Source organism: Cherax quadricarinatus, chromosome 89 (assembly GCF_038502225.1).
Source record: "Cherax quadricarinatus isolate ZL_2023a chromosome 89, ASM3850222v1, whole genome shotgun sequence".
NCBI lineage: Eukaryota > Metazoa > Arthropoda > Malacostraca > Decapoda > Parastacidae > Cherax > Cherax quadricarinatus.
In genome coordinates, this window is record NC_091380.1 from 10,639,993 (window position 1) to 10,664,992 (window position 25,000).

A 25,000-nucleotide genomic window follows, 5' to 3' on the forward strand; every position below is an offset into this window, starting at 1 on the left:
CAATCACTACCACCCCCTACCACCCTATTCCACAATCACTACCACCCCCTACCACCCTATTCCACAATCACTACCACCCCCTACCACCACCACACCCACCATCACTACCACCCCCTACCACCATCACTACCACCCTCTACCACCATCACACCCACCATCACTACCACCCTCTACCACCATCACAACCACCCTCTGCCACCATCACAACCACCCTCTGCCACCATCACACCCACCATCACTACCACCCTCTACCACCATCACTACCAAACTCTACCACCATCACAACCACCACCACAACCACCATCACTACCACCATCACTACCACCATCACTACCACCATCACTACCACCATCACTACCACCATCACTACCACCATCACAACCACCATCACTACCACCATCACTACCACCATCACTACCACCATCACTACCACCATCACTACCACCATCACTACCACCATCACTACCACCATCACTACCACCCTCTATCACCATTGAATTCTATCATTTTTCTCGCCTTTTTCAAAGGGCTGCCGCTCTGAACTTTCTTTGGCCCCATGGTGGCTTATTTTGCAGTCGCACTCAACAAACAAGCACAGAAACAATGAATTACATATTATGAAATGTTTCGGATGAATGCGCAGAGTACTGCTCACTGACCCAATGACAGAGGCAGACTGAGTCACATACGTTTGAGCAGCTGCACCCCAGGTGGGCGGACCCATCTGATACAGATGATTTCTGAGTAGATGTACGAAACCCGGGGTAAAAATTTGCCAAAAATAAGTGGTCGAAATCCGAATTGTACGATGTCCGGACTGGATGAAAACTGGGGGTCCACTGTATCTGGATGTTAGTCTCACATACATTAAATCTGTTCACCTAACTGTTAATATGTATCTGGATGTTAATCTCACATGCGTTAAATACAGTGGACCCCTGGTATTCGATGGCATCGGTATTCGATAAATCCGGTATTCGATGCATTATATTGCAAAAAAATTTCCTCGGTATTCGATTGAAAACCAAAAAAACGGTGTTTGATAAACCCGAATGATTAAACCAGACGTAGACCTGTCCACATGTGGCCTGAACTGCCCTCGTGGTGCCAGTGTTTACAAGCCAGCCAGTGTGCGCGCATCTAAGGATACATTCAGTACATTCAATATTATCCATATTATCACTGTGTTTGGTGCTTGTTTCTGCAAAATAAGTCACCATGGGCCCCAAGAAAGCTTCTAGTGCCAACCCTGTGGTAAAAAGGGTGAGAATTAGTATGGAAATTAAGAAAGATTTTGAAGGGTTTGGGGCTAACCCTGAGAAGCCTATACCAGTTGTGGAATATATTGTGCCTACTTCAAAAATTAAGGAAATGTGTGCACAGTGGGTTGAAGTGCAAACCTTTATGGATGAAAATTACCCTAACACAGCTATTACAATGACAATGTTGTGGCTCATTTTAGACAAATCGTAAAAGAACGGGAGGTACAGAGCTCTATGGACAGATTTGTTGTGCGACAGAGGTCCAGTGACTCTCAAGCTGGTCCTAGTGGCATTAAAAGAAGAAGGGAAGTAACCCCGGAAAAGGACTTGCTACCTCAAGTCCTAATGGAAGGGGATTCCCCTTCTAAACACTAACACCTCTCCCCTCCTTCCATCCCATCAATCATCACCAGATCTTCATTAAAGGTAAGTGTCAATTATTTTATTGTTATTGTAATTATTCTATTGCATTAAACTTATTATTTCATGTAGTAAAATTTTTTTTTCATACTTTTGGGTGTCTTGCATGGATTTTGATTTTCATTATTTCTTATGAGGAAAATTGATTCGGTTTTCGATATTATCGGTATTTGATGAGCTCTCAGGAACGGATTAATATCGAATACCGGGGGTCCACTGTATGTTCACCGAACTGGAGGAATCCAGTCCTACCCTTCCTTTAAAAAAAAAATATTGTCAGTACTTGGCTTCTTGAGGTTAATAATGTGAGGGATCCTTAACAAGTGCTTTGTTGGTGAGGGAGGGAGGGAAGGAAGGAAGGAGGGAGGGAGGGAAGGAAGGAGGAAGGGAGGGAGGGAAGGAAGGAAGGAAGGAAGGAAGGAAGGAGGGAAGGAGGGAAGGAAGGAAGGAGGGAAGGAGGGAAGGAAGGAAGGAAGGAAGGAAGGAGGGAAGGAAGGAAGGAGGGAGGGAAGGAAGGAAGGAGGGAAGGAAGGAAGGAAGGAGGGAAGGAAGGAAGGAAGGAAGGAAGGAAGGAGGGAAGGAAGGAAGGAAGGAGGGAAGGAAGGAAGGAAGGAGGGAAGGAAGGAAGGAAGGAGGGAAGGAAGGAAGGAGGGAGGGAGGGAAGGAAGGAAGGAAGGAAGGAAGGATGGAAGGAAGGAAGGAAGATGGAGGGAGGGAAGGAGGGAGGGAAGGAAGGAAGGAAGGAAGGAAGGAAGGAAGGAGGGAAGGAAGGAAGGAGGGAAGGAAGGAAGGAGGGAGGGAAGGAAGGAAGGAGGGAGGGAAGGAAGGAAGGAAGGAAGGAGGGAAGGAAGGAAGGAAGGAAGGAGGGAAGGAAGAAGGAAGGAAGGAGGGAAGGAAGGAAGGAAGGAGGGAAGGAAGGAAGGAAGGAGGGAAGGAAGGAAGGAGGGAGGGAGGGAAGGAAGGAGGGAAGGAAGGAAGGAGGGAAGGAAGGAAGGAAAGAAGAATGGAGGGAGGGAAGGAAGGAGGGAGGGAGGGAAGGAAGGAAGGAGGGAAGGAAGGAAGGAAAAAGGGAAGGAAGGAAGGAGGGAAGGAAGGAAGGAGGGAAGGAAGGAAGGAGGGAGGGAAGGAAGGAAGGAGGGAAGGAAGGAGGGAAGGAGGGAAGGAAGGAGGGAGGGAAGGAAGGAAGGAGGGAAGGAAGGAAGGAGGGAAGGAAGGAAGGAGGGAAGGAAGGAAGAAGGAAAGAAGGAAGGAAGGATGGAGGGAAGGAAGGAAGGAAGAAGGGAGGGAAGGAAGGAAGGAAGGAGGGAAGGAGGGAGGGAAGGAAGGAAGGAAGGAGGGAAGGAAGGAGGGAAGGAAGGAAGGAGGGAGGGAAGGAAGGAAGGAAGGAGGGAAGGAAGGAAGGAAGGAGGGAAGGAAGGAGGTAAGGAAGGAAGGAAGGAGGGAAGGAAGGAAGGAGGGAAGGACGGAGGGAGGGAAGGAAGGAGGGAAGGAAGGAAGGAGGGAAGGAAGGAAGGAGGGAGGGAGGGAAGGAAGGAAGGAGGGAAGGAAGGAAGGAGGGAGGGAAGGAAGAAAGGAGGGAGGGAAGGAAGGAGAGAGGGAAGGAAGGAGTGAGGGAAGGAAGGAGGGAAGGAAGGAAGGAAAGAGGGAAGGAAGGAAGGAAGGAGGGAATGAAGGAAGGAAGGAAGGGGGGAAGGAAGGAAGGAAGGAGGGAGGGAAGGAAGGAGGGAGGGAAGTAAGGAAGGAAGGAGGGAGGGAAGTAAGGAAGGAAGGAGGGAGGGAAGTAAGGAAGGAAGGAGGGAGGGAGGGAAGTAAGGAAGGAAGGAGGGAGGGAAGTAAGGAAGGAAGGAGGGAGGGAAGTAAGGAAGGAAGGAGGGAGGGAAGTAAGGAAGGAAGGAGGGAGGGAAGTAAGGAAGGAAGGAGGGAGGGAAGTAAGGAAGGAAGGCGGGAGGGAAGTAAGGAAGGAAGGCGGGAGGGAAGTAAGGAAGGAAGGCGGCAGGGAAGTAAGGAAGGAAGGCGGGAGGGAAGTAAGGAAGGAAGGAAGGAAGGAGGGAGGGAAGTAAGGAAGGAAGGAAGGAAGGAGGGAGGGAAGGAAGGAGGGAGGGAAGTAAGGAGGGAGGGAAGTAAGGAAGGAAGGAGGGAGGGAAGTAAGGAAGGAAGGAGGGAGGGAAGGAAGGAGGGAGGGAAGTAAGGAAGGAAGGAGGGAGGGAAGTAAGGAAGGAGGGAGGGAAGTAAGGAAGGAAGGAAGGAAGGAGGGAAGGAAGGAAGGAAGGAAGGAGGGAAGGAAGGAAGGAGGGAAGGAAGGAAGGAGGAAAGGAAGGAGGGAAGAAAGGAAGGAGGGAGGGAAGGAGGGAAGGAAGGAAGGAATGGAGGGAGGGAAGGAAGGAGGGAAGGAAGTATGGAGGGAGGGAAGGAAGGAAGGAACGAAGGAAGGAAGGAGGGAGGGAAGGAAGGAGGGAGGGAAGGAAGGAAGGAGGGAAGGAAGGAAGGAGGGAGGGAAGGAAGGAGGGAGGGAAGGAAGGAAGGAGGGAAGGAAGGAGGGAGGGAAGGAAGGAAGGAGGGAGGGAAGGAGGGAAGGAAGGAAGGAGGGAAGGAAGGAAGGAGGGAGGGAGGGAAGGAAGGAAGGAGGGATGGAAGGAAGGAGGGAGGGAAGGAAGGAGGGAGGGAAGGAAGGAGGGAGGGAAGTAAGGAAGGAAGGAGGGAGGGAAGTAAGGAAGGAAGGAGGGAGGGAAGTAAGGAAGGAAGGAGGGAGGGAAGTAAGGAAGGAAGGAGGGAGGGAAGTAAGGAAGGAAGGAGGGAGGGAAGTAAGGAAGGAAGGAGGGAGGGAAGTAAGGAAGGAAGGCGGGAGGGAAGTAAGGAAGGAAGGCGGGGAGGGAAGTAAGGAAGGAAGGCGGGAGGGAAGTAAGGAAGGAAGGCGGGAGGGAAGTAAGGAAGGAAGGAAGGAAGGAGGGAGGGAAGGAAGGAGGGAGGGAAGTAAGGAGGGAGGGAAGTAAGGAAGGAAGGAGGGAGGGAAGTAAGGAAGGAGGGAGGGAGGGAAGGAAGGAGGGAGGGAAGTAAGGAAGGAAGGAGGGAGGGAAGTAAGGAAGGAGGGAGGGAAGTAAGGAAGGAAGGCGGGAGGGAAGTAAGGAAGGAAGGCGGGAGGGAAGTAAGGAAGGAAGGCGGGAGGGAAGTAAGGAAGGAAGGCGGGAGGGAAGTAAGGAAGGAAGGAGGGAGGGAAGTAAGGAAGGAGGGAGGGAAGTAAGGAAGGAAGGCGGGAGGGAAGTAAGGAAGGAAGGAGGGAGGGAAAGAAGGAGGGAGGGAAAGAAGGAAGGAGGGAAGGAAGGAAGGAGGGAGGGAAAGAAGGAGGGAGGGAAGGAAGGAAGGAGGGAGGGAAGGAAGGAAGGAAGGAGGGAGGGAAGGAAGGAAGGAAGGAGGGAGGGAAGGAAGGAAGGAGGGAAGTAAGGAAGGAAAGAGGGAGGGAGGGAAGGAAGGAGGGAGGGAGGGAAGGAAGGAAGGAAGGAGGGAGGGAAGTAAGGAAGGAGGGAGGGAAGTAAGGAGGGAGGGAAGTAAGGAAGGAGGGAGGGAGACATGTACACAGTAACAGTGGTGGTGTTACAACCCTTAACAAGCTCCTCCTCCTCCTCCTCCTCCCAGTCATTGCAACCCTTCACCCCAACATTCTCACTGATATCAAGTGTTAATATTTTTGAGTACAGTAATTTTTTAATATTTTGCTTCTTTTATTGAATTTTTTTTGTGGGTTATGTTCATTAGATGCGTTTAAAAGTCTTATAGATTAGTTATATCCAACGAATTTCAGGAGTTGCCTTAACTTTTTTAAAATTATATGTTTTTTCTTTTAATTCAATGGTCATGTTTTGCCAAGGTGACCCAAAGAAGAAAACACATTCACCAACATTCACTTAATTGCTGTCTTTCCAGAGGTGTGCTGACATCACAGTCAGATTACCTTCCAAATGCAGTATACCCCCACTGCCTTTCAAAGTTTGGGCACTACCTGTAGTGTAAGCACCCCTCTGGCAAGACAGTGATGGAGTGATTGATGGTGAAAGTTTTTCTTTTTGGGCCACCCTGCCTTGGTGGGAAACAACCGATGAGTTAATAAATAAATAAAAATTGTGGAAAAAGACACCTATGTACTGTTCAGGACATTTATTGTATTACTGTTAGTAGAATTACCGACAATATGTAAAGTAAAAGGACACAAGTGCAACTAATGTGACATTTTATTGTGGCAATGTTTCGCTCTCCAGGAGCTTTATCAAGCTATAATGGCTTGATAAAGCTCCTGGAGAGCGAAACGTTGCCACTATAAAATGTCACATTAGTTGCTCTTGTGTCCTTTTACCTAACAGGACATTTATTATAGGAAACTTTTCCTTTAATAAATGTCCTAAACTGTATGTGTCTTTTTCCACATCCTGTCTGTATCACCATACCATTTCTCATCCATTATCTTACCTCTTTGTTCTCTTACAATAGTTCTTTGTTGGACTTGTGTGATATCTAGCTAGTTATAATAATACTATCTTTATTTGCACGGTACATTTACAAAGTACAGTGGACCCCCGGTTTACGATATTATTTCATTCCAGAAGTATGTTCAGGTGCCAGTACTGAACGAATTTGTTCCCATAAGGAATATTGTGATTTAGATTAGTCCATTTCAGACCCCCAAACATACACGTACAAACGCACTTACATAAATACACTTACATAATTGGCCGCATTGGGAGGTGATCGTAAAGCAGGGGTCCACTGTATAGAGGCCTAGCTGACATCAGTGACACACTGCTATATAGAAAGCCCCTTGTTATGCAGAGCATTTTGGGCAAATTAGGTTAATTTTGTCCCAGGATGTGACCCACACCTGTCGACTAACACCCAGGTACTCATTTTACTGATGGGTGAACAGGGACAGCAGGTGTCTCATGGAAACACATCCTAATGTTTTCCAGCTGTACCGGGGTATCAACCCCAGACCTCAGTGTGTGAGCTGAGTGCGCTAATGATCGAGCTACTGGAATCACTTTTGATTGTGAGCATTATCTGCTATTTGTTATGAAGTGTCAAAATATGTTAGGTAATTGTGAATTATTTCAGATCTTGACTCATGAAATCGTAATGACACAATTGCAAACAAACCGTACCATCTGGACGGTCTGGAGTTTTGAGACTCTGACAGCGGGTTCAAACCCCACCCGTGGTATGATTTATTTCAGATCTTGGTCTACTTATGTGTCGTTCCACTACAGACCACTTGTTGCTTTCTAAATTAAGTATAAGTTTCGGCAATGTAATTATTTTCATCATCCTGTTCTGTTGGCTTTGACATTTAGCTGCAGGAAGTTCTAAGTTTATTGCTAAGTATTGTTTTTAAATTCCACTTCTAGCTGGCTGTCTACCACTGAGGTAGGCTGACCCAACAGATGAGAAAACACTTCACAGCCAGTCAGTCAGTCACACTGACATTAGTTCAGAAGACTCTCCTGACTGTAACATCTTCACCCCTCCTGAATGTAGGCACTATACTTCCCACCTCTACCTTCTTCAGAGTGCAGGCACTGTATTTCCCACCTTCAGGGCTCAGCATGACTAACATATTTCCCTGAATCCCTTCATCAATGTTACTTTGCTCACACTCCAACAACACTTCAGATCATAAAACCCACTTGCCTCCACTCCTATCTAACATGCTCACACAAGCCTGTTGGATGTTCAAGCCCCTATCACTCTATATTTCCCCCTCTCCCACCCACCTCCAACCTTTTTAGAGGATGAGACCCCCCTCCCCTACCCTGTCATCCCTTCATTTCACTTAACCTTTGTCACGGCCGTATGCATACGTCTTACGAGGTACCGTGTTTGACGTACATATGCTCATAATTCTAGCGGCTTCAAATCAAGCAGGAGAAAGCTGATAGGCCCACATGTGAGAGAATGGGTCTGTGTGGTCAGTGTGCACCATATAAAAAAAAATCCTGGAGCACGCAGTGCATAATGAGAAAGAAAAAACTCCGACCGTTTTTTTTTTTAATTAAAATGCCGACTTTGTGGTCTATTTTTGTATAGTATTTATGGTTGTATTCTCGTTTTCTTGGTCTCATTTGATAGAATGGAAAATATTTTATAGTAAAATCAATCAAAATCATCTCTATTTCTATAATATGTTTTCCATTCTATCAAATGAGACCAAGAAAACGAGACCTGGAAGTGGAGCTCAAAGTAGGGGAAATGTTTGATTTTTGCCCATGTTCAAAAGTAAACAAATGATGTCATTGTCCAATAAATGTCCAACTAGCCATTCTAATATGCTGTCATGAATGGGTTGATGTTATTTATACAATTATTACAGTATTGCAGTAGTCTGCATAATAGTAAGTCTTCTATTTTTTGTTTGAATAAAAATTCAAAATAGAAAGCAAGAGTAATATCAGAGGGGCCTGGAGACGTGACTGATGAACAAAGAAAATTTTATTTTAGAGCCAGGAATGTCTGCATTGTTCATTCTGGACCTTATTTTGAAATTGTCATATTTTTTAGTTTTTGTGAAATTGGCCAAATTGCAAATTTTTGACCTCATTATTAGGTAGTTGAAATCAGTAAATGGGCAGTTTCTTGTACTCAATCGATAGAAAAAAATAGAGTTCTAAAGAAATAGCTATGAGTTTGGGCGACTGGAACAATGGAATTAGCCGAAAATAGGGATCAAAGTGGGCGAAATCGCCGATTTGTAAACAGCGCCGAGGTCGCTAACTTCGCGAGAGCATGATTCCGTCAGTTTTCCATCAAATTTCGTTTTTTGGTGTCATTACAATTGGGAAAAGATTCTCTATCATTTCATAAGAAAAAATAATTTTTTTTTTTTAAATTTTGCGACACCAGGAGACACCTCAGGATTGGGGGTTGCGACAGTCAAAGGGTTAAAGTACTAACATCGCTGTGTCAACTTTTGCCAAAGTCATTTTGTTATTGGCATGTATTATTACCAAGGTCTTCTTGTCTGTGTATTTACAGTACACCTCTCCTCACTTAGCTACATAGTCGTTTACCGACACCTCGGACTTATGACCAGTATGCATACCTAAATAATGTATATTAGAGCTGATTTCCTCTATTCTGTTTATTACAATATACAGTAAAGTACAGTGGACCCCCGCATAACGATCACCTCCGAATGCAACCAATTATGTAAGTGTATTTATGTAAGTGCGTTTGTACGTGTATGTTTGGGGGTCTGAAATGGACTAATGTACTTCACAATATTCCTTATGGGAACAAATTCGGTCAGTACTGGTACCTGAACATACTTCTGGAGTGAAAAAATATCGTTAACCGGGAGTCCACTGTACTGTATAAACATTTAAGAATATATTAAAAATGTTATAAATGGTGCAAATGTGACATTAAAACAATATCAAAGATAGTCGACACAAACCCACTGTCATCATACTATGCTCCTCACTTACCGACGAATCCATTTACCAACGTGGTCTTAGGAACAGAATTCCATTGTTAAGTGAGGAGAGGCTGTATTCGCAAGGTCTACTTGTGTGTGTATTTACGGTACTTGATACAGAAGCAAGCAGAGGCAGGTGTTATTTTACGTATCGGTCAATCTTGCACCGCATACATTCCACTATCATCTCTGTTCAGAATAAAAATTTACAGTATCTTGGCCGAGGAGTCCACCAAATAGGAGAGGCACCTTATGATGATATTTTTTGTCTATTATGAACCACTGGCAAGTTACAGTGATCCAGGATGGACTGGAACATTTTCATAAGTTCCTCTCTAAGTGAGAGGTTTTTAGTGGGCTCTCTCTAAGCATTAAAGAGGAGAAGTACAGGTGATCGTTGACTTAAAATGGGGTTACATGCTGACAAACCCATCGTAAGTCCAGAACATATTTAGTTGACTATGTATGTGATATGCTAAGTAAATAACTTCACTCGATAAGTAAATAAATAATTACTGTAACTATGTAAATATTTCTTTTTAAAAGTAAATAAATATAAATTATGGACTTGCTGGGTAATTATCTTAAGTTTTAGTCTCCAAAGTAATTGCTTTTGTACCATCATAAGTCGAAATACTGTAAGTTGGACCATTGTAATGTTGAAAAGCACCTGTGTAAGTACAGTGGAACCTCAAAAATCGAACTGCTCCCAACACAACCAATTATGTAAGTGTATTTTTATAAGTGCTTTTATAAGTGTATTTTGAGGGTCTGAAATGGACTAATCTAATTTACATTATTCCTGATGGGAATAAATTCATTCAGTAAAGGCATTCGAACAGCCTTCTGGACCGAAAAAAGTTCGATATTTGAGGTTCCACTGTACCATATTTTGTGGCTTATAAGATGCGGCTTATAAGACTTGTTTTAGTTTCAATGGCTCGGCATCAGATGTAACTGGGAGAGCTACAGCCCATCCCACATCCCGAACTTATAGCTCCCGTCACTGACCTCCAGAGTATAGGACGCAGGCTGGTTTTTGAGGACTTTTAGGGGAAAAATGCGTCTAATAAGGCACGAAATACAGTATGTGACCTCCATCATATTGCCTTTATGGTCATGAATTGTTTTGGACATTCAAAAAATAGAAGGTGTATTTATTTTGTCATTTTCTCCACAGATTGAACCATGGCTCGGGGACATCAGAAAGCACAATCCCAAGAAAAGAATAAGCAGAGGCAAGCAGCAATGAAAAAGGCTGGACACAATGCCAATGAACAGAAAAAGGCTGCCATGAAGGCCCTGACATTTCAATGCCCTATATGTAGGGTAAGGGACCAGTTAGAACTGTAAGAGTAGAAGTAGTATATGGTACTAGTTAAGATGTGGGAGGTAATGTGGAAGTCACTGTACTGATAGTGTGGATAAGGTCAGGGGTCACACTGTCATCAGCTGGGTGTGGGAGGTAATGTGGAAGTCACTGTACTGATAGTGTGGATAAGGTCAGGGGTCACACTGTCATCAGCCGGGTGTGGCAGGTAATGTGGAAGATATTCCTGCACTGTTACAGTTTAAGTAAGGTTTGGTGTTGTTATTAAATATCTGCCATCCTCTTGTCCTCTACAGTACAGGCAGGCTCCACTTTACAGTGCTCCACTTTACAGTGCTCCACTTTACAGTGCTCCACTTTACAGTGCTCCACTTTACAGTGCTCCACTTTACAGTGCTCCACTTTACAGTGCTTCACTTTACAGTGCTCCACTTTACAGTGCTTCACTTTACAGTGCTCCACTTTACAGTGCTCCACTTTACAGTGCTCCACTTTACAGTGCTCCACTTTACAGTGCTCCACTTTACAGTGCTCCACTTTACAGTGCTTCACTTTACAGTGCTCCACTTTACAGTGCTCCACTTTACAGTGCTCCACTTTACAGTGCTCCACTTTACAGTGCTTCACTTTACAGTGCTTCACTTTACAGTGCTTCACTTTACAGTGCTCCACTTTACAGTGCTTCACTTTACAGTGCTCCACTTTACAGTGCTCCACTTTACAGTGCTCCACTTTACAGTGCTCCACTTTACAGTGCTCCACTTTACAGTGCTCCACTTTACAGTGCTTCACTTTACAGTGCTCCACTTTACAGCATTTTGCTAATACAGTGATTTTCAGTTATAACCATTCTTCATTTATTCAGACTTCCTACAATGAATATATTCACCAGTCACTATAAGCTAAGTATGAAAATATTTTAAGGTAAGTAATTTATGTTTATATACATTTTTTAGGTCTACCTCTATTGCTTATTTAATATGATAGTGTAAACTTGTTATCAGGCTTTTTTTTTTTTTTTTTTTTTTTTTTTTTTTCTCAGCAAGTTGGCCGTCTCCCACCGAGGCAGGGTGACCCAAAAAAGAAAGAAAATCCCCAAAAAGAAAATACTTTCATCATCATTCAACACTTTCACCACACTCACACATTATCACTGCTTTTGCAGAGGTGCTCAGAATACAACAGTTTAGAAGCATATACGTATAAAGATACACAACATATCAGGCTTTTATAATAATTTATAAAATACTGTTTCACTTTACAGCCATTTTTACTTTACAGCTGTAGCCCAGCTGTATAAGCAGGACCCGCCTGGATGATTAATTGCTTGTGTAGAGTTGGTAAATGATTGGTCTTTAATTGTCCATTTTTCTTGTGGGGGCAAGTGTTTGGATAAGTATCTTTACTAGGTGACAGATCAGCCAGGCTGTTATGTGGATTGGCAGACCACCAGCAGCAACAGCCTAGTTGACCAGACAAGCCTGGCCTATGGCCCAACTTGGACTGAAACAGTCATAAGCTTCTCACTCCTATGTGTGGGTTATTTGTGTCTAGTATAGTTTTTGGTAGAGGGGGCACTGTCGTGCTTCAGTCACCTCTGCTGATTTACACTTGTTGGCTACATTGGAGGTGACTGCTCCAACTTGTATTAAGCTATGCAATAAACTCATGATTTATATCAGGGAAACCGGTTATTTTCATATAGTCTGACTTGAGTCCTGGAAATGGGAAGTACAATGCCTGCACTTTAAAGGAGGGGTTTGGGATATTGGCAGTTTGGAGGGATATGTTGTGTATCTTTATATGTATATGCTTCTAAACTGTTGTATTCTGAGCACCTCTGCAAAAACAGTGATAATGTGTGAGTGAGGTGAAAGTGTTGAATGATGATGAAAGTATTTTCTTTTTGAGGATTTTCTTTCTGTTTTGGGTCACCCTGCCTCGGTGGGAGACGGCCAACTTGCTGAAAAAAAAAAAAATGAAGAACAATGTCTTTCCCTACACTGGGAAGAATGTGGAGAGCCTACAAGAGCCTTGGTATGTACCAGCATTTTGGGGAAATCTTTCACTGTCCGTCTTGTAGTACTGGAGCTTTGAGCTTGGGGTCCGACACGTTATGACCTTGGCTCACTTAGGTAAGCTGTGAGCAGAAAATTTTGGCCTAGATACGAGAGAATGGGTCTGTTCGGTGAGTGTGCCATACAAAAAAAAAAAAAAATCCTGCCCAATTCTGTCCAAGATGGGACAAACAGAATGTCACATTACTTGCACTTGTGTCCTTTTACCTAACATATTGTTGATAATTCCACCAATATTAATACAAAATGTGACCATTTGTATGGTTTAAAATACAGATTTTGTAGTGTATGTTTGAATGTTTTTTATGGTTTTATTGACAGTTTCTTGGAATCATTTGACAGAATGGAAGACATGTTACAGTAATAGAGATGATTTTAATTGGCTTCAAGACTGGAAGTAGCTTGAAATCGAACTCCAAGTTGTAGAAATATTAAATTTTTTGTCAGTATTTCAGAGGATGGGTAAGGCTCCCCCCCTGTGACCCCCCAGTCTGTTTTATAGGTTTTTAATAGATCTGATTCAGTTGGGATGCTGTAAACCATAAATAATCTTTACTTTTTTTTATTATTAACACATCAGCCATATCCCACCAAGGCAGGGTGACTTAAAAAGAAGAAACACTTTAACCCTTTCAGGGTCCGTGCCGTAGATCTATGGCTTTACGTCCAAACCGTAAATCTACGCCATGAGCTCAGCTCACTCTGATAAACTGAGAGTGGTAAATTTGGGCCTAGATATGAGAGAGTACATATATGTGGTATGTGTGCACCACATAAAACAAATCCTGCAGCACACAGTGTATAATAAGAGAAAAAAACTGAGACCGTGATTACCGATTAAAACAGCGACTTTGCAGTGTTTTTCGTATGTTTTTATAGTTGTATTTATGATTTCTTGGTCTCATTTGATAGAATGGAAGACATGTTATAGAAATAGAGATGATTATGATTGGTTTTAGTACTGGAAATGGCTTGAAACGGAGCTCAAAGTAGCGGAAATGTTAAATTTTTGCCAGTGTTCAAGAGTAAACAAACGACCTCACACGTCTAATACACGTCAGCTGGTGGGTCTAATATACATTCACAAATGTGGTGGTGATACTTATACAATTACATATTACAATATTGCATAACAGTAAATCTTCTATTTTTTGGTGTGATCGTGGGTTCTATACCCGCCCGTGGTATGGTTTGTTTAGCTCTGATATACATTCGTACTGCACCACAAACCTGAAACAAAAAAGCTATTTTCTGTATATAGATCATCACACATAGCAGCATGTGTGTAGAGAACCTAGGATAACCCAAAAAAGTCAGACAACGTGGCTTATTTTTAGTACCTGGCTTGGGTTAGCCATATATTATTTTTGGTAAATATTCGATTCCCAGCCAGGGTAGAAACATTGGGTGTGTTTCTTTACACCTGTTGTCTATGTTCACCCATCAGTAAATGGGTACCTGGGTGTTAGCCGACTAGTGTGGGTGTTATCCTGGGACACTGACCTAATTTGCTTGAAATACTCTGCATAACAAGCGGTTTTCTATATAGCCGTTTTTTTTTCTTTCTTTCTTTCTTTTTTTTTTATTCGCTGGTACTCTCCTGGCCCGGGTCTTTTCCAAATAATGGTGACCCAGCCTTGGCTCCCTACCTGGGGAGTGTCTCGAGACATAAGTCTCCCATGGGAGGAGGTACAAGTACCCCCTCGTCTTTGGGACCAAGTGTCCCCAGGCCTAGCCACAGTCCCTGCCCTCACGGGGCTCTTAGGGAGAAGCTAGGCCTCTGGTCTGTTATTATTATTATTATTTTCTCAATTATTTGTTGGGTTATCTTATTGAAACTTGGGCAATGTATGACGGAAAGATACTTCTTAATGTACACCAAAAATGAAAGAAATCAGACCATAAATAGCGGAGTTCACTTCTCAGCCATTAGTGGCCGCTTAGCGGTATATTCTTGTATGGTTTTTATGGTTATATTCTCATTTTCTCAGTCTCATTTGATAGAATGGAAGATACATTACAGAAATAGATGTGATTTTTTATTGCTTTCATGACGAAAAATACCTTGAAATTGTGCTCACAGTATCGGAAATGTTCTATTCTTTAGCGAAGCTCAAGAGTAAACAGATGACGTCACCGTCCAATACCTGTCCGCCTGCCAGTCTAAATTTCAATACGGCATCGAGAATGGGTTGACATTACAGTGGACCCCCGCATACCGTTGGCATCACATAACGTTAAATCCGCATACCGCTACATTTTATCGCCAAGATTTTGCCTCGCATACTGCTAAAAAACCCGCTCAACGCTGTTCGTCCAAGACTGGCCCTTAGCCAGCCTCACATGTTCCACCGGTGGCATTGTTTACCAGCCAGCCTCCGCGGTAACATCCAAGCATACAATCGGAACATTTCGTATTATTACAGTGTTTCTGGTGATTTTATCTGCAAAATAAGTGACCATGGGCCCCAAGAAAGCTTCTAGTGCCAACCCTACAGCAATAAGGGTGAGAATTACTATAGAGATGAAGAAAGAGATCATTGATAAGTATGAAAGTGGAGTGCGTGTCTCCGAGCTGGCCAGGTTGTATAGTAAACCCCAATCAACCATCGCTACTATTGTGGGCAACAAAAAGGCAATCAAGGAAGCTGTTCTTGCCAAAGGTTTAACTGTATTTTCGAAACAGAGATCGCAAGTGATGGAAGATGTTGAGAGAGACTTATTGGTGTGGATAAATGAGAAACAGATAGCAGGAGATAGCATCTCTCAAGTGATCATAAGTGAAAAGGCTAGGAAGTTGCATCAGGATTTAATTAAAAAAATGCCTGCAACTAGTGATGATGTGAGTGAATTTAAGGCCAGCAAAGGTTGGTTTGAGAGATTTAAAAGCGTAGTGGCATACATAGTGTGATAAGGCATGGTGAGGCTGCCAGTTCGGACCACAAAGCAGCTGAAAAATATGTGCAGGAATTCAAGGAGTACATAGACAGTGAAGGACTGAAACCTGAACAAGTGTTTAATTGTGATGAAACAGGCCTGTTTTGGAAGAAAATGCCAAGCAGGACCTACATTACTCAGGAGGAAAAGGCACTCCCAGGACATAAGCCTATGAAAGACAGGCTTACTCTGTTGATGTGTTCCAATGCTACTGGTGATTGCAAAGTGAAGCCTTTATTAGTGTATCACTCTGAAACTCCCAGACCGTTCAGGCAAAAGAATGTCCTCAAGGAAAATTTGTGTGTGCTGTGGAGGGCAAACAGTAAGGCATGGGTCACTAGGGACTTTTTCTATGACTGGTTACACCATGCATTTGCCCCCAATGTGAAAGATTACCTAACTGAAAAGAAATTAGAACTTAAGTGCCTCCTGGTGTTAGACAATGCCGCTGGTCATCCTACAGACGTGGCAGAGCGACTTTATGGGGACATGAAATTCATTAAGGTGAAGTTTTGCCTCCTAATACCACTCCTCTCCTGCAGCCCATGGACCAGCAGGTTATTGCAAACTTCAAAAAACTGTACACAAAAGCTCTATTTGAAAGGTGCTTTGTAGTGACCTCAGAAACTCAACTGACTCTAAGAGAGTTTTGGAGAGATCACTTCAATATCCTCAATTGTGTAAACCTTATAGGTAAGGCTTGGGAGGGAGTGACTAAGAGGACCTTGAACTCTGCTTGGAAGAAACCGTGGACAGAATGTGTAGACCAAAGGGATTTTGAAGGGTTTCAGGCTAATGCTGAGAATCCTATGCCAGTTGAGGAATCCATTATGGCATTGGGAAAGTCCTTGGGGTTGGAGGTTAGTGGGGATGATGTGGAAGAGTTGGTGGAGGAGGACAATGAAGAACTAACCACTGATGAGCTGATAGATCATCTTCATCAGCATGAGGCCACACCTGAGGAAACTTCTTCGGAGGAGGGGAGAGAGAAATTGAAGAAATTGCCTACTACAAAGATTAAGGAAATCTGTGCAAAGTGGCTTGAAGTGCAAACCTTCATGGATGAAAATCACCCTCACACAGCTATTGCAAGCCGTGCTGGTGACTATTACACTGACAATGTTGTGAAACACTTTAGGGAAGTCATAAAGGAACGAGAGGTACAGGCCACTATGGACAGATATGTTGTGCGACAGAACTCCAGTGACTCTGAAGCTGGTCCTAGTGGCATTAAAAGAAGAAGGGAAGTAACCCCAGAAAAGGACTTGACACCTCAAGTCTTAATGGAAGGGGATTCCCCTTCTAAACATTAAGACTCTCTCCTCCTCCCATCCCATCAATCATCACCAGATCTTCAATAAAAGTAAGTGTCATGTAATTGTGCATGCCTTTTTCAGTTTGTGTGTATTAAAATTAATATTTCATGTGGTAAAAATTTTTTTTTTCATACTTCGGGGTGTCTTGCACGGATTAATTTGATTTCCATTATTTCTTATGGGGAAAATTCATTCGCATAACGATAATTTCGCATAACAATGAGCTCTCTTGCACGGATTAATATCGCTATGCGGGGGTCCACTGTATTTGTACAATTATTACAATAATGCAGCAGTCTGCATAACAGTAAATCTTCTATTTTTTTGTGTGAATAAAAATTCCAAATGGTAAGCAAGAGTAATATAAGAGGGGCCTGGAGCCATGACTAATGAACAGAGAAAATGTTATTTTAGTGCCAGGAATGTCTGCATTGTTTATTCTGGACACTATTTTGAAATTGGCATCTATTAAAAATTTGTGTGAAATTGGTCAAATTGCCAATTTCTGACCACTTTATTGGGTAGTTGAAATAGGTGAATGGGCAGTTTCTTGTACTCAATTGACAGACTGAACATAAATAAGTTTATTCAGGTATACACAAATACAGTTACATAGATTATCATACATAGCAGTGTATGTATAGAGAACCTAGGATAACTCAGCAAAGTCAAAATGACTTATTTCCAGTACCTGGCTTGGGCTTGCCATATATGATTTTTGGTAAATATTTTTTTCTCAGTTGTTTGTTGGGCTGTCTTATTGAAACTTGGGCAATGTATGATGGAAAGATGCTTCTTAACGTACATCAAAAATAAAAAAGGCGGACAATAAATAAGGGAGTTCACTTTTCAGCCATTAGCCGCCTCTTTGCTGTATACAGTATTTTTGTGTGGTTTTTATGGTGGTATTCTCGTTTTTTTGGTTTCATTTGATAGAATGGAAGATATATTACAGAAATAGACATGACTTTGATTGCTTTCATGACGAAAAGTCCCTTGAAACTGAGCTCAAAGCAGCGGAAATGTTCGATTTTTTCCAATGTTCAATGAACTTTGTGTAAGTCAAGTTGGTTAATTTTATTAAGTGTATTCTAACCTAACCACTCTTTAATCCGGCAAACTCAGTAATCCGACACACTACAGGTCCCAATGATGCTGGATTTGTGATGGAGGACCTGTATATACACTCCTGTTACTGTGCCTGCTATATATGTATAGAACATTAAACTCCAATATAAACCACCCTCTCAAATTTTTCCTAGATAGCTACAACATAACACAGGCACAACACAAGGCACAAAATACTCTTCAACATTCCTTGTGTGTGTCACACTATGCAAAAAATGCAATGCACATAAAGGGCCTGAAGATCTGGAATTCACTACCTAACCATACCACGGACGGGGATAGAACCCGCGATCAGAGAGAGTCAAAACTCCAGACCATCGCGTTAGCCACTACCTAAACCAGCAAAAGGTCCCCTGTCTACCAGTCAATTTAGGGCTATACTTAAAAATCATCTCATCTCCCAAACTTAGCTAAACAAATACTATACTATGCCTAAAATCATAGTACCAGTTTGAAACTACTTAAATCCCAGTTAACTTGAGATTACTAAATCACTTTAAAATATTGATACTTAAAATTGCACTATTGTTAATTATACAAATTTTTTTTTTGCATCTCTCTGCTATAAATTTCATTAATTGTGATATTCTTGCCACCCCTCTTTTTGTAATAATGTATAATTAAAATTCACTACTCCATAACCTGCGTCTAGTTTTAAGTAGTGTGTCAGCATCAGTATTAGTCTGGCCAAAATGCTCAGGCATTTTAGTGACTTACTTTTATAACATGTAAACTACATGTTGTAAACTACATGTTGTAAACTACATGTTGTAAACTACATGTTGTAAACTACATGTTGTAAACTACATGTTGTAAACTACATGTTGTAAACTACATGTTGTAAACTACATGTTGTAAACTACATGTTGTAAACTACATGTTGTAAACTACATGTTGTAAACTACATGTTGTAAACTACATGTTGTAAACTATGCAAAGAAATAAGATTTTGAATTTGAAGAGTTTGGTCAGCTACAATGGAACTGGCCTAAAATAGGACTCAAAATGGGCGAAATTGCTGATTTTTGCACCAGTGTAATTCCGTAAGTTTTCCATGAAAGTTTGTATTTTTGTTGCCATTCTGAAGATTCTCTACATTTTTTTTTTTTTTTTGTGGGGGGGTTAACACAGAAAACAAACTGCAGGTCGGAGGTTTTAACCATGAAAAAGTTAAACATAACATTTCACATGGTAGGCGAAATGTCATATTTAATAAAATCTCTGCTTCTGCTATACTTTTTTCCCAACACTTCTCTGTGCACTGCCTCGTTCTAGCTACCTGGGGCTGGGTAGTACATACTGTCTCATACTTGTAAATGTTTGCAAAAGTAAAGTACCGTGTTTCGCGGCTTATTAGACGCATTTTTTTTTTCCATGGAATGTCTCCAAAAAACCAGCCTGCATCATATAAAGTGAAGTGAGTGACAGGAGCTATAAGTTTGGGGTGTGGGGTGGGCTGTAGCTCTCCTAGTTACATCCGATGCTGAGCCATTAAAACTAAAGTCTTAGAAGCCACAAAATACGGCACCCACCAGCGTATACCCTGTCCATTTGTCAGCTGGTCTGAAGGTTTGACTTCCCATAATCATCTCATCTACCATACTTCAGTCATACATATAGTTGCCTGTCACATTGCTACTTAATGTTTATAATCATAACCATGATATTTGAAGAGGTGGACTGGTAAGCCAGCATAAGTTCTCGATTAGATGACCAAAAGCTCCAGCGATGGGTCATCATATGACTGAAACCTGAGTCAGGAAGCACTTGTTCTGTTTCCTGCAAACCTTACCAAACCATAGTTGCCTATAAAAAATGTACAATGCAAAGAATTCTCTTTTTTTTTCTCTCTCTCTCCACCAAGGCAGGGTGATGCTGCCCCCCCCACCAAAAAAAAAAAAAAAACCCCAGTCATCTACTTAACAGCTGCCTTGCCAGAAGCACTTAAACATATTTCAGATAGTGCCCTGAGTTACAACATTCCCACCCACAATAAGGTAGCATTGTATCAACATTCATGACCCAAGATTATTGAAGATTATTCAACATCTTAACAGAAGACGTCATAAATTGAGGAGCATCTGTATACTCCTCGCACTCGAATGCATCCACGTATCTAAGGTTGACACTTCAATTGTAGCTGATTCTGTGTCATCCATAAATGCTCTCAACTCGTTAAGCATAAATTGTGGCATGCTTGTGTCAGAAGCCAGACACAGGTATGGTAAGATTGTGGACAGTGGAGTCAGAGTGCACATGCTGTGGATTCCATCTCACATTGGTCTTCAGATGCATGATAGAACTGATAAATTGGCTAAGTTACATCCTTTCAAAGAGTTTGAGAACAGTAATAAGAAAAGAACTTCTACTGAATTTTATTGACTTAAGACTCAGGGAGATTGGCACCAGTCAGTCTATCTATCATCATTCTATCATGTAAGAGGAGACATATCTATGGTGCATCTAACAAAATAAGCAGTCTTGGATGTCACTACCACCCAGCACCAGCTGGGTTACAGGTATCTTTGGCAGGTTAAATCACCACCACCAGAAGCAGACCAGATGAAATGTAAACTTTGGCAGATGGACTGTTGTCACACCCTGCATCATTATGTACTGGAGTGCGTCACACCCTGCGTCATTATGTACTGGGGTGCGTCACACCCTGCATCATTGTGTACTGGAGTGCGTCACACCCTGTCATTATGTACTGGAGTGCGTCACACCCTGTATCAAAACAAGGGAAACAATGCCGATGGTGACACTTCAAATCGCTAGTGCTCCCTCACTTAGAATATTGCTCAGTGCTGACAGCCCCGTTCAGGGCAGGAGAAATATCGGAGCTGAAACAAATACAGAGATCGTTTACGGCTTACATTGAGCCAGTAAAGCACCTAAACTACTAGGAACACCTCCAAGTCTTGAACATGTACTCATTGGAGCGGAGGAGAGAAAGGTACATGATAATATATACCTGGAAGGTACTCGAGGGCTTGGTCCTAAATCTGCACACTGCCATAACATGCTGGAGTGAGAGATATGGGAGGAAGTGTAAAATAAACCCAGTGAGGAGCAGGGGTGCGGTGGGGACAATAAGGGAACACTATCAACATCTGGGGTTCCAGACTTTTCAACATCTTACCAGAAGATACCAGAAACACTGCTGGAACAAGTGTTGAAGCCTTCAAGAGGAAACTAGACAAGTATCTTCACCAGGTGCCAGATCAACCAGGCTGTGATGGCTATGTGGGGCAGCAGGTCTCCAGCAGCAACAGCCTGGTTGACCAGGCGAGCACCAGACGAGCCTGGCCCATGGCCGGGCTCAGAGAGTAGATATACTCTCGAAATTCTTCAAAGGTACATCAAAGGTATTATGTACTGGAGTGCGTCACACCCTCCGTCATTATGTACTGGAGTGCGTCACACCCTCTCATTATGTACTGGAGTGCGTCACACCCTGCGTCATTATGTACTGGAGTGCAATAAAATGAATAAATTCAGAGACAACTCGCTCAGAAATGTTCAAGAAATGGTAAAGTATTTTATCCATAGTGGTATATTACAGACTATTCTGGAGAAATACCCTGACTTTGCTTACTATAAATGTGTGTGCTTGTGTGTGTGTGTGTGTGCTTGTGTGAGTGTGTGTGTGTTTGAGACCCGATTAATATTTGTACTTATAACTCGTTACAATTGTGACCGGGTGTGGACGTGTCAGTGGCTCATTACTTTGTAATTTGTTCATGATTGTAACCATGTATAGAAGTGTAGATGATTCATTACCTTTGTAACTTGCCATGATTGTGACCAAATCTGCCTGGAGTTCATTACCTTTGTAACTTGTTCAGCTATCAAAACTTTGGAGTCCAGTCCCTGGACCAATTATGTACCTCTGTAATCTTTTGACTACTGCCCACAGGATGGGTATGGGGTGCATAATAAACATATTAAACTAAAAACTAACGAACTCAATTTAGGTGGTTGGGTTTGTTACTGGGCTGCTGAGGGTGGAGGAGTGATTCCCAGAACCATTAACAGATATCAATTTTTATTTTCCAGGGGATGATGCCCGACCCTAAGACTTACAAACAACATTACGAGAACAAGCACCCGAAGGAAGAGCTGCCCGAGGAGCTGAAGGACATGTGATGTCACTACGACCCTACAAGCCGAGGCTGAAGCCGTGTGCGACCGTAGGGCACCCATGTACCCAGGCGTACACCACGTCCTGCACATGATCGAAAGAACGCAGTTTTTTCTACTTTTAATAGACCTCTGTTTATTTTGCAAGATGACCCCCACTGACTTTCTGGTTAAGAATGACGTGGCGGCCAGTGGCGATTCAGAGTTAAGTTGTAAAAATTTTGTTAAAATTAACAAGGTGATGCATTCATATGAAGTGACTTTGTTTGATAAATATACGTGTACTCAGGGTGAGGGTTTCTTCTTTCTGATTTGTCTTCATTGTGTTTTTAGATTTTTAGGGAATTTTTGTTTGTTTGTCATAGACTTTAGCATAAAAAAATCACATTTTGAATGTGATTGTGTGTTGAGGTAACGAATGCAGGACCAGAGTGGGTGAGGAGTTAGTAACTGATAGACACCAAACTTAACTAACTAGAAAACTAGCCCAAGACCAGAAGGCAGTTTTAATGATAAGTCTGTGATAAAGAAGCCAAAAGATGAATATTTATTACACCTGGTTACCTGGCTGCCCCACTATGGTGCCATGATCAGCCTGGCTAGCTCTTACCTTCCCTCCCTACCTACCTCCCTCTTGTAGCTTGTGCTTCTCTATTTCAACTTCTTGTCACTATATTATGTTCGTTCACTTGGATTCTCTTGGGGCTTTTAACTATAATTCTTCATAATTCTCCTAGTTAGTATAATTTTTTTTATATTAATGTATCTTCAAAGGGAGTCACCATTAACTATAGTGCACCTTGTTGGAAATATCTACTGTAGGGTCCTGACTTACGATGATCTGAACTTATGATATTGGCACTTTGGAACCAGTTATTTATAAATACACTTGCTTCTTCAAACAGAGGGACTAATATGTGTGGAAATATCACTACCAGTGACACAGGCAGTATCAGTATTTGATGTGAATACTGTATTGTATTTAAGCTTAATTTACATATATACAATAATACAATGTCTGATACTGTATGCAATTGAGAGGGAACAACATGGACTGTAAAATATTGGGTAGATATTCTTAGGTGATAAATGTATATATATAAAATTAGGTACAGAATATTACAGTTGAAGGTTGCATCTCCAGCTATGACATGGGCATCACTGGGTAACTACCTTCTCAATACCCAAGTTAAGAAAAATTTTCAGGAACATTAATGTCGTAAGTTGGGACCCTACTGGATATGTATATTAGAGCTGATCTTCATGTGTGACATTTTCAACCAATGTTTGAAGCCAAACATCTTCAGGTAATCTATGTTTCTTTGTTTTGGGAACATGGCAAGGTTTACTCTGACGTAACCTTGCAAGGACGTACCGTATTTTCTGGCATATAAGATGCACTTTTTTCCCCCCCACGGCCTTTGAAAATCACCCTGTGCCTTGTATACTCAAGGTCAGGGTCAAATGTAGGCTTTGGGTTACGCTTTAGCAGTTGTTTGCTGACGTTGTTACAACTGCTTGGAACCATCGTCTCATATGTCTCGTATGATCGTGCACCTTATATGCCGGGAAATACAGCAACTGTGGAGCTAAAGAAGTGAATCTTGACAACTGTGCTCTTAGCATTTGTACTGGTGTTGCCCATTCCACTGGTTAGCCAGTGTCGAGGGACAGTCTGCTGGTAATGCCAGGCCAAAGTGCTTACTGGGTTGTGTGCAAAATATTAACATGCTTCATTTTTTTTTTTCATAAGTTTGACAGTAATTTTATACCCCCTCGTGGTGCATCATTCATTCTGGTTCTTTGAGAAATTTTACACGATTGAATTTGCTTTGGCATCTTTGGTGTTATCAGTGGGTTCCTCAACCTGGAACTTACTTGAGGGCCCATCAATGCCTCTTTTTAGGTTAAGTAATAGTCATTCAGAATAGTTAAAGGCTTATTTTCCATTGAGTTGCAATAACTTAGGGGCCTCACTTGTAGGCACACACTACTTTGGGTGTTAGCGCTTTCATATATGCACTTGAGATATTTGTTTAGAGGGAGTCCCAATTAGTCTGGAGATCTTGCTATCATTGCCATTATCAGTGTCATCCCATACACCAGGAAAGACCATTATCAGCTCAAGGTTTTATTATATTTTATATACATACCATGGAAATCATGGGATAATAAAAAGTGCTACCACTGCCTATTCTTTTATTATAGTTTACCCCAAAAATACTGACATTTAATCCATTCCTCATCCCTCTTAAGGGTAAGGGAAGGGGGGTTTGGCCCAAGGAATTAGTTACACTTCCCTTGGAACAAATTGCTTGCATCCCATTCCCCACCCCATGTGGTAGTTCCTCTACTCACCTGGTGGGTGGGGGATTCTGATCTTCGTTATTATGGTGCTTCACCTCCCTCTGGGTGGCCATGACAGAGGCCTTGCACCAGACCAGCCTGGCCCAAGGCTTGTAATTTATACAGGAGAAGGGGTTACTAGCCCCTTGCTTCCAGCATTTCGGTCACCTCTTACGACACCCATTACTTAAGGAGGAACAGTTCTTTTCCACATTCCCATGGAGATTATTATTATTCATACCTCGCCTATGGCATTATTACTTGTGGTTCTACCTCGGTGATCCATCACTAGCCAATTATCATAAAAACCTCTTGAAGCTATCACAAACTCTTAAGTTTTAGATGCCGAACACTGACATTAAAATTCCTAAACTTAGTATAAATGACTACTCCATTCACACACATCCCCGTCCACCAGTGCTTCTGCCCTCCAGTGTAGCTTGTGATGTGTCACTGACTGTGGGCCACATTTGAACTGTTTGTCCACAGCTTAGGCATAGTCTCCCTAGTCACAGATTTCATAATTACCAAGATGCTTATAGGGACATTGGGGAACTTTCAGAAGTCTTTTGACATTAACCCCT

The 25,000-nt window shown here is 42.3% G+C and overlaps 1 protein-coding gene across 2 annotated transcripts in view; it reads left to right on the forward strand.

Moving 5' to 3' along the window:
* LOC128697247 (zinc finger protein 706) overlaps positions 1-24,259 on the forward strand; it is a 48,156-nt gene extending 23,897 nt beyond the window's left edge. For both annotated transcript variants that reach the window (XM_070104179.1, XM_070104178.1), the window contains exons 3-4: positions 10,319-10,467; positions 21,987-24,259. In XM_070104179.1, coding sequence (XP_069960280.1) covers positions 10,327-10,467; positions 21,987-22,076 — 231 coding nt within the window. In that variant the 5' untranslated portion in view covers positions 10,319-10,326 and the 3' untranslated portion in view covers positions 22,077-24,259. The remainder of the gene's footprint in view (positions 1-10,318; positions 10,468-21,986) is intronic.
* Positions 24,260-25,000: the final 741 nt, after the last annotated feature.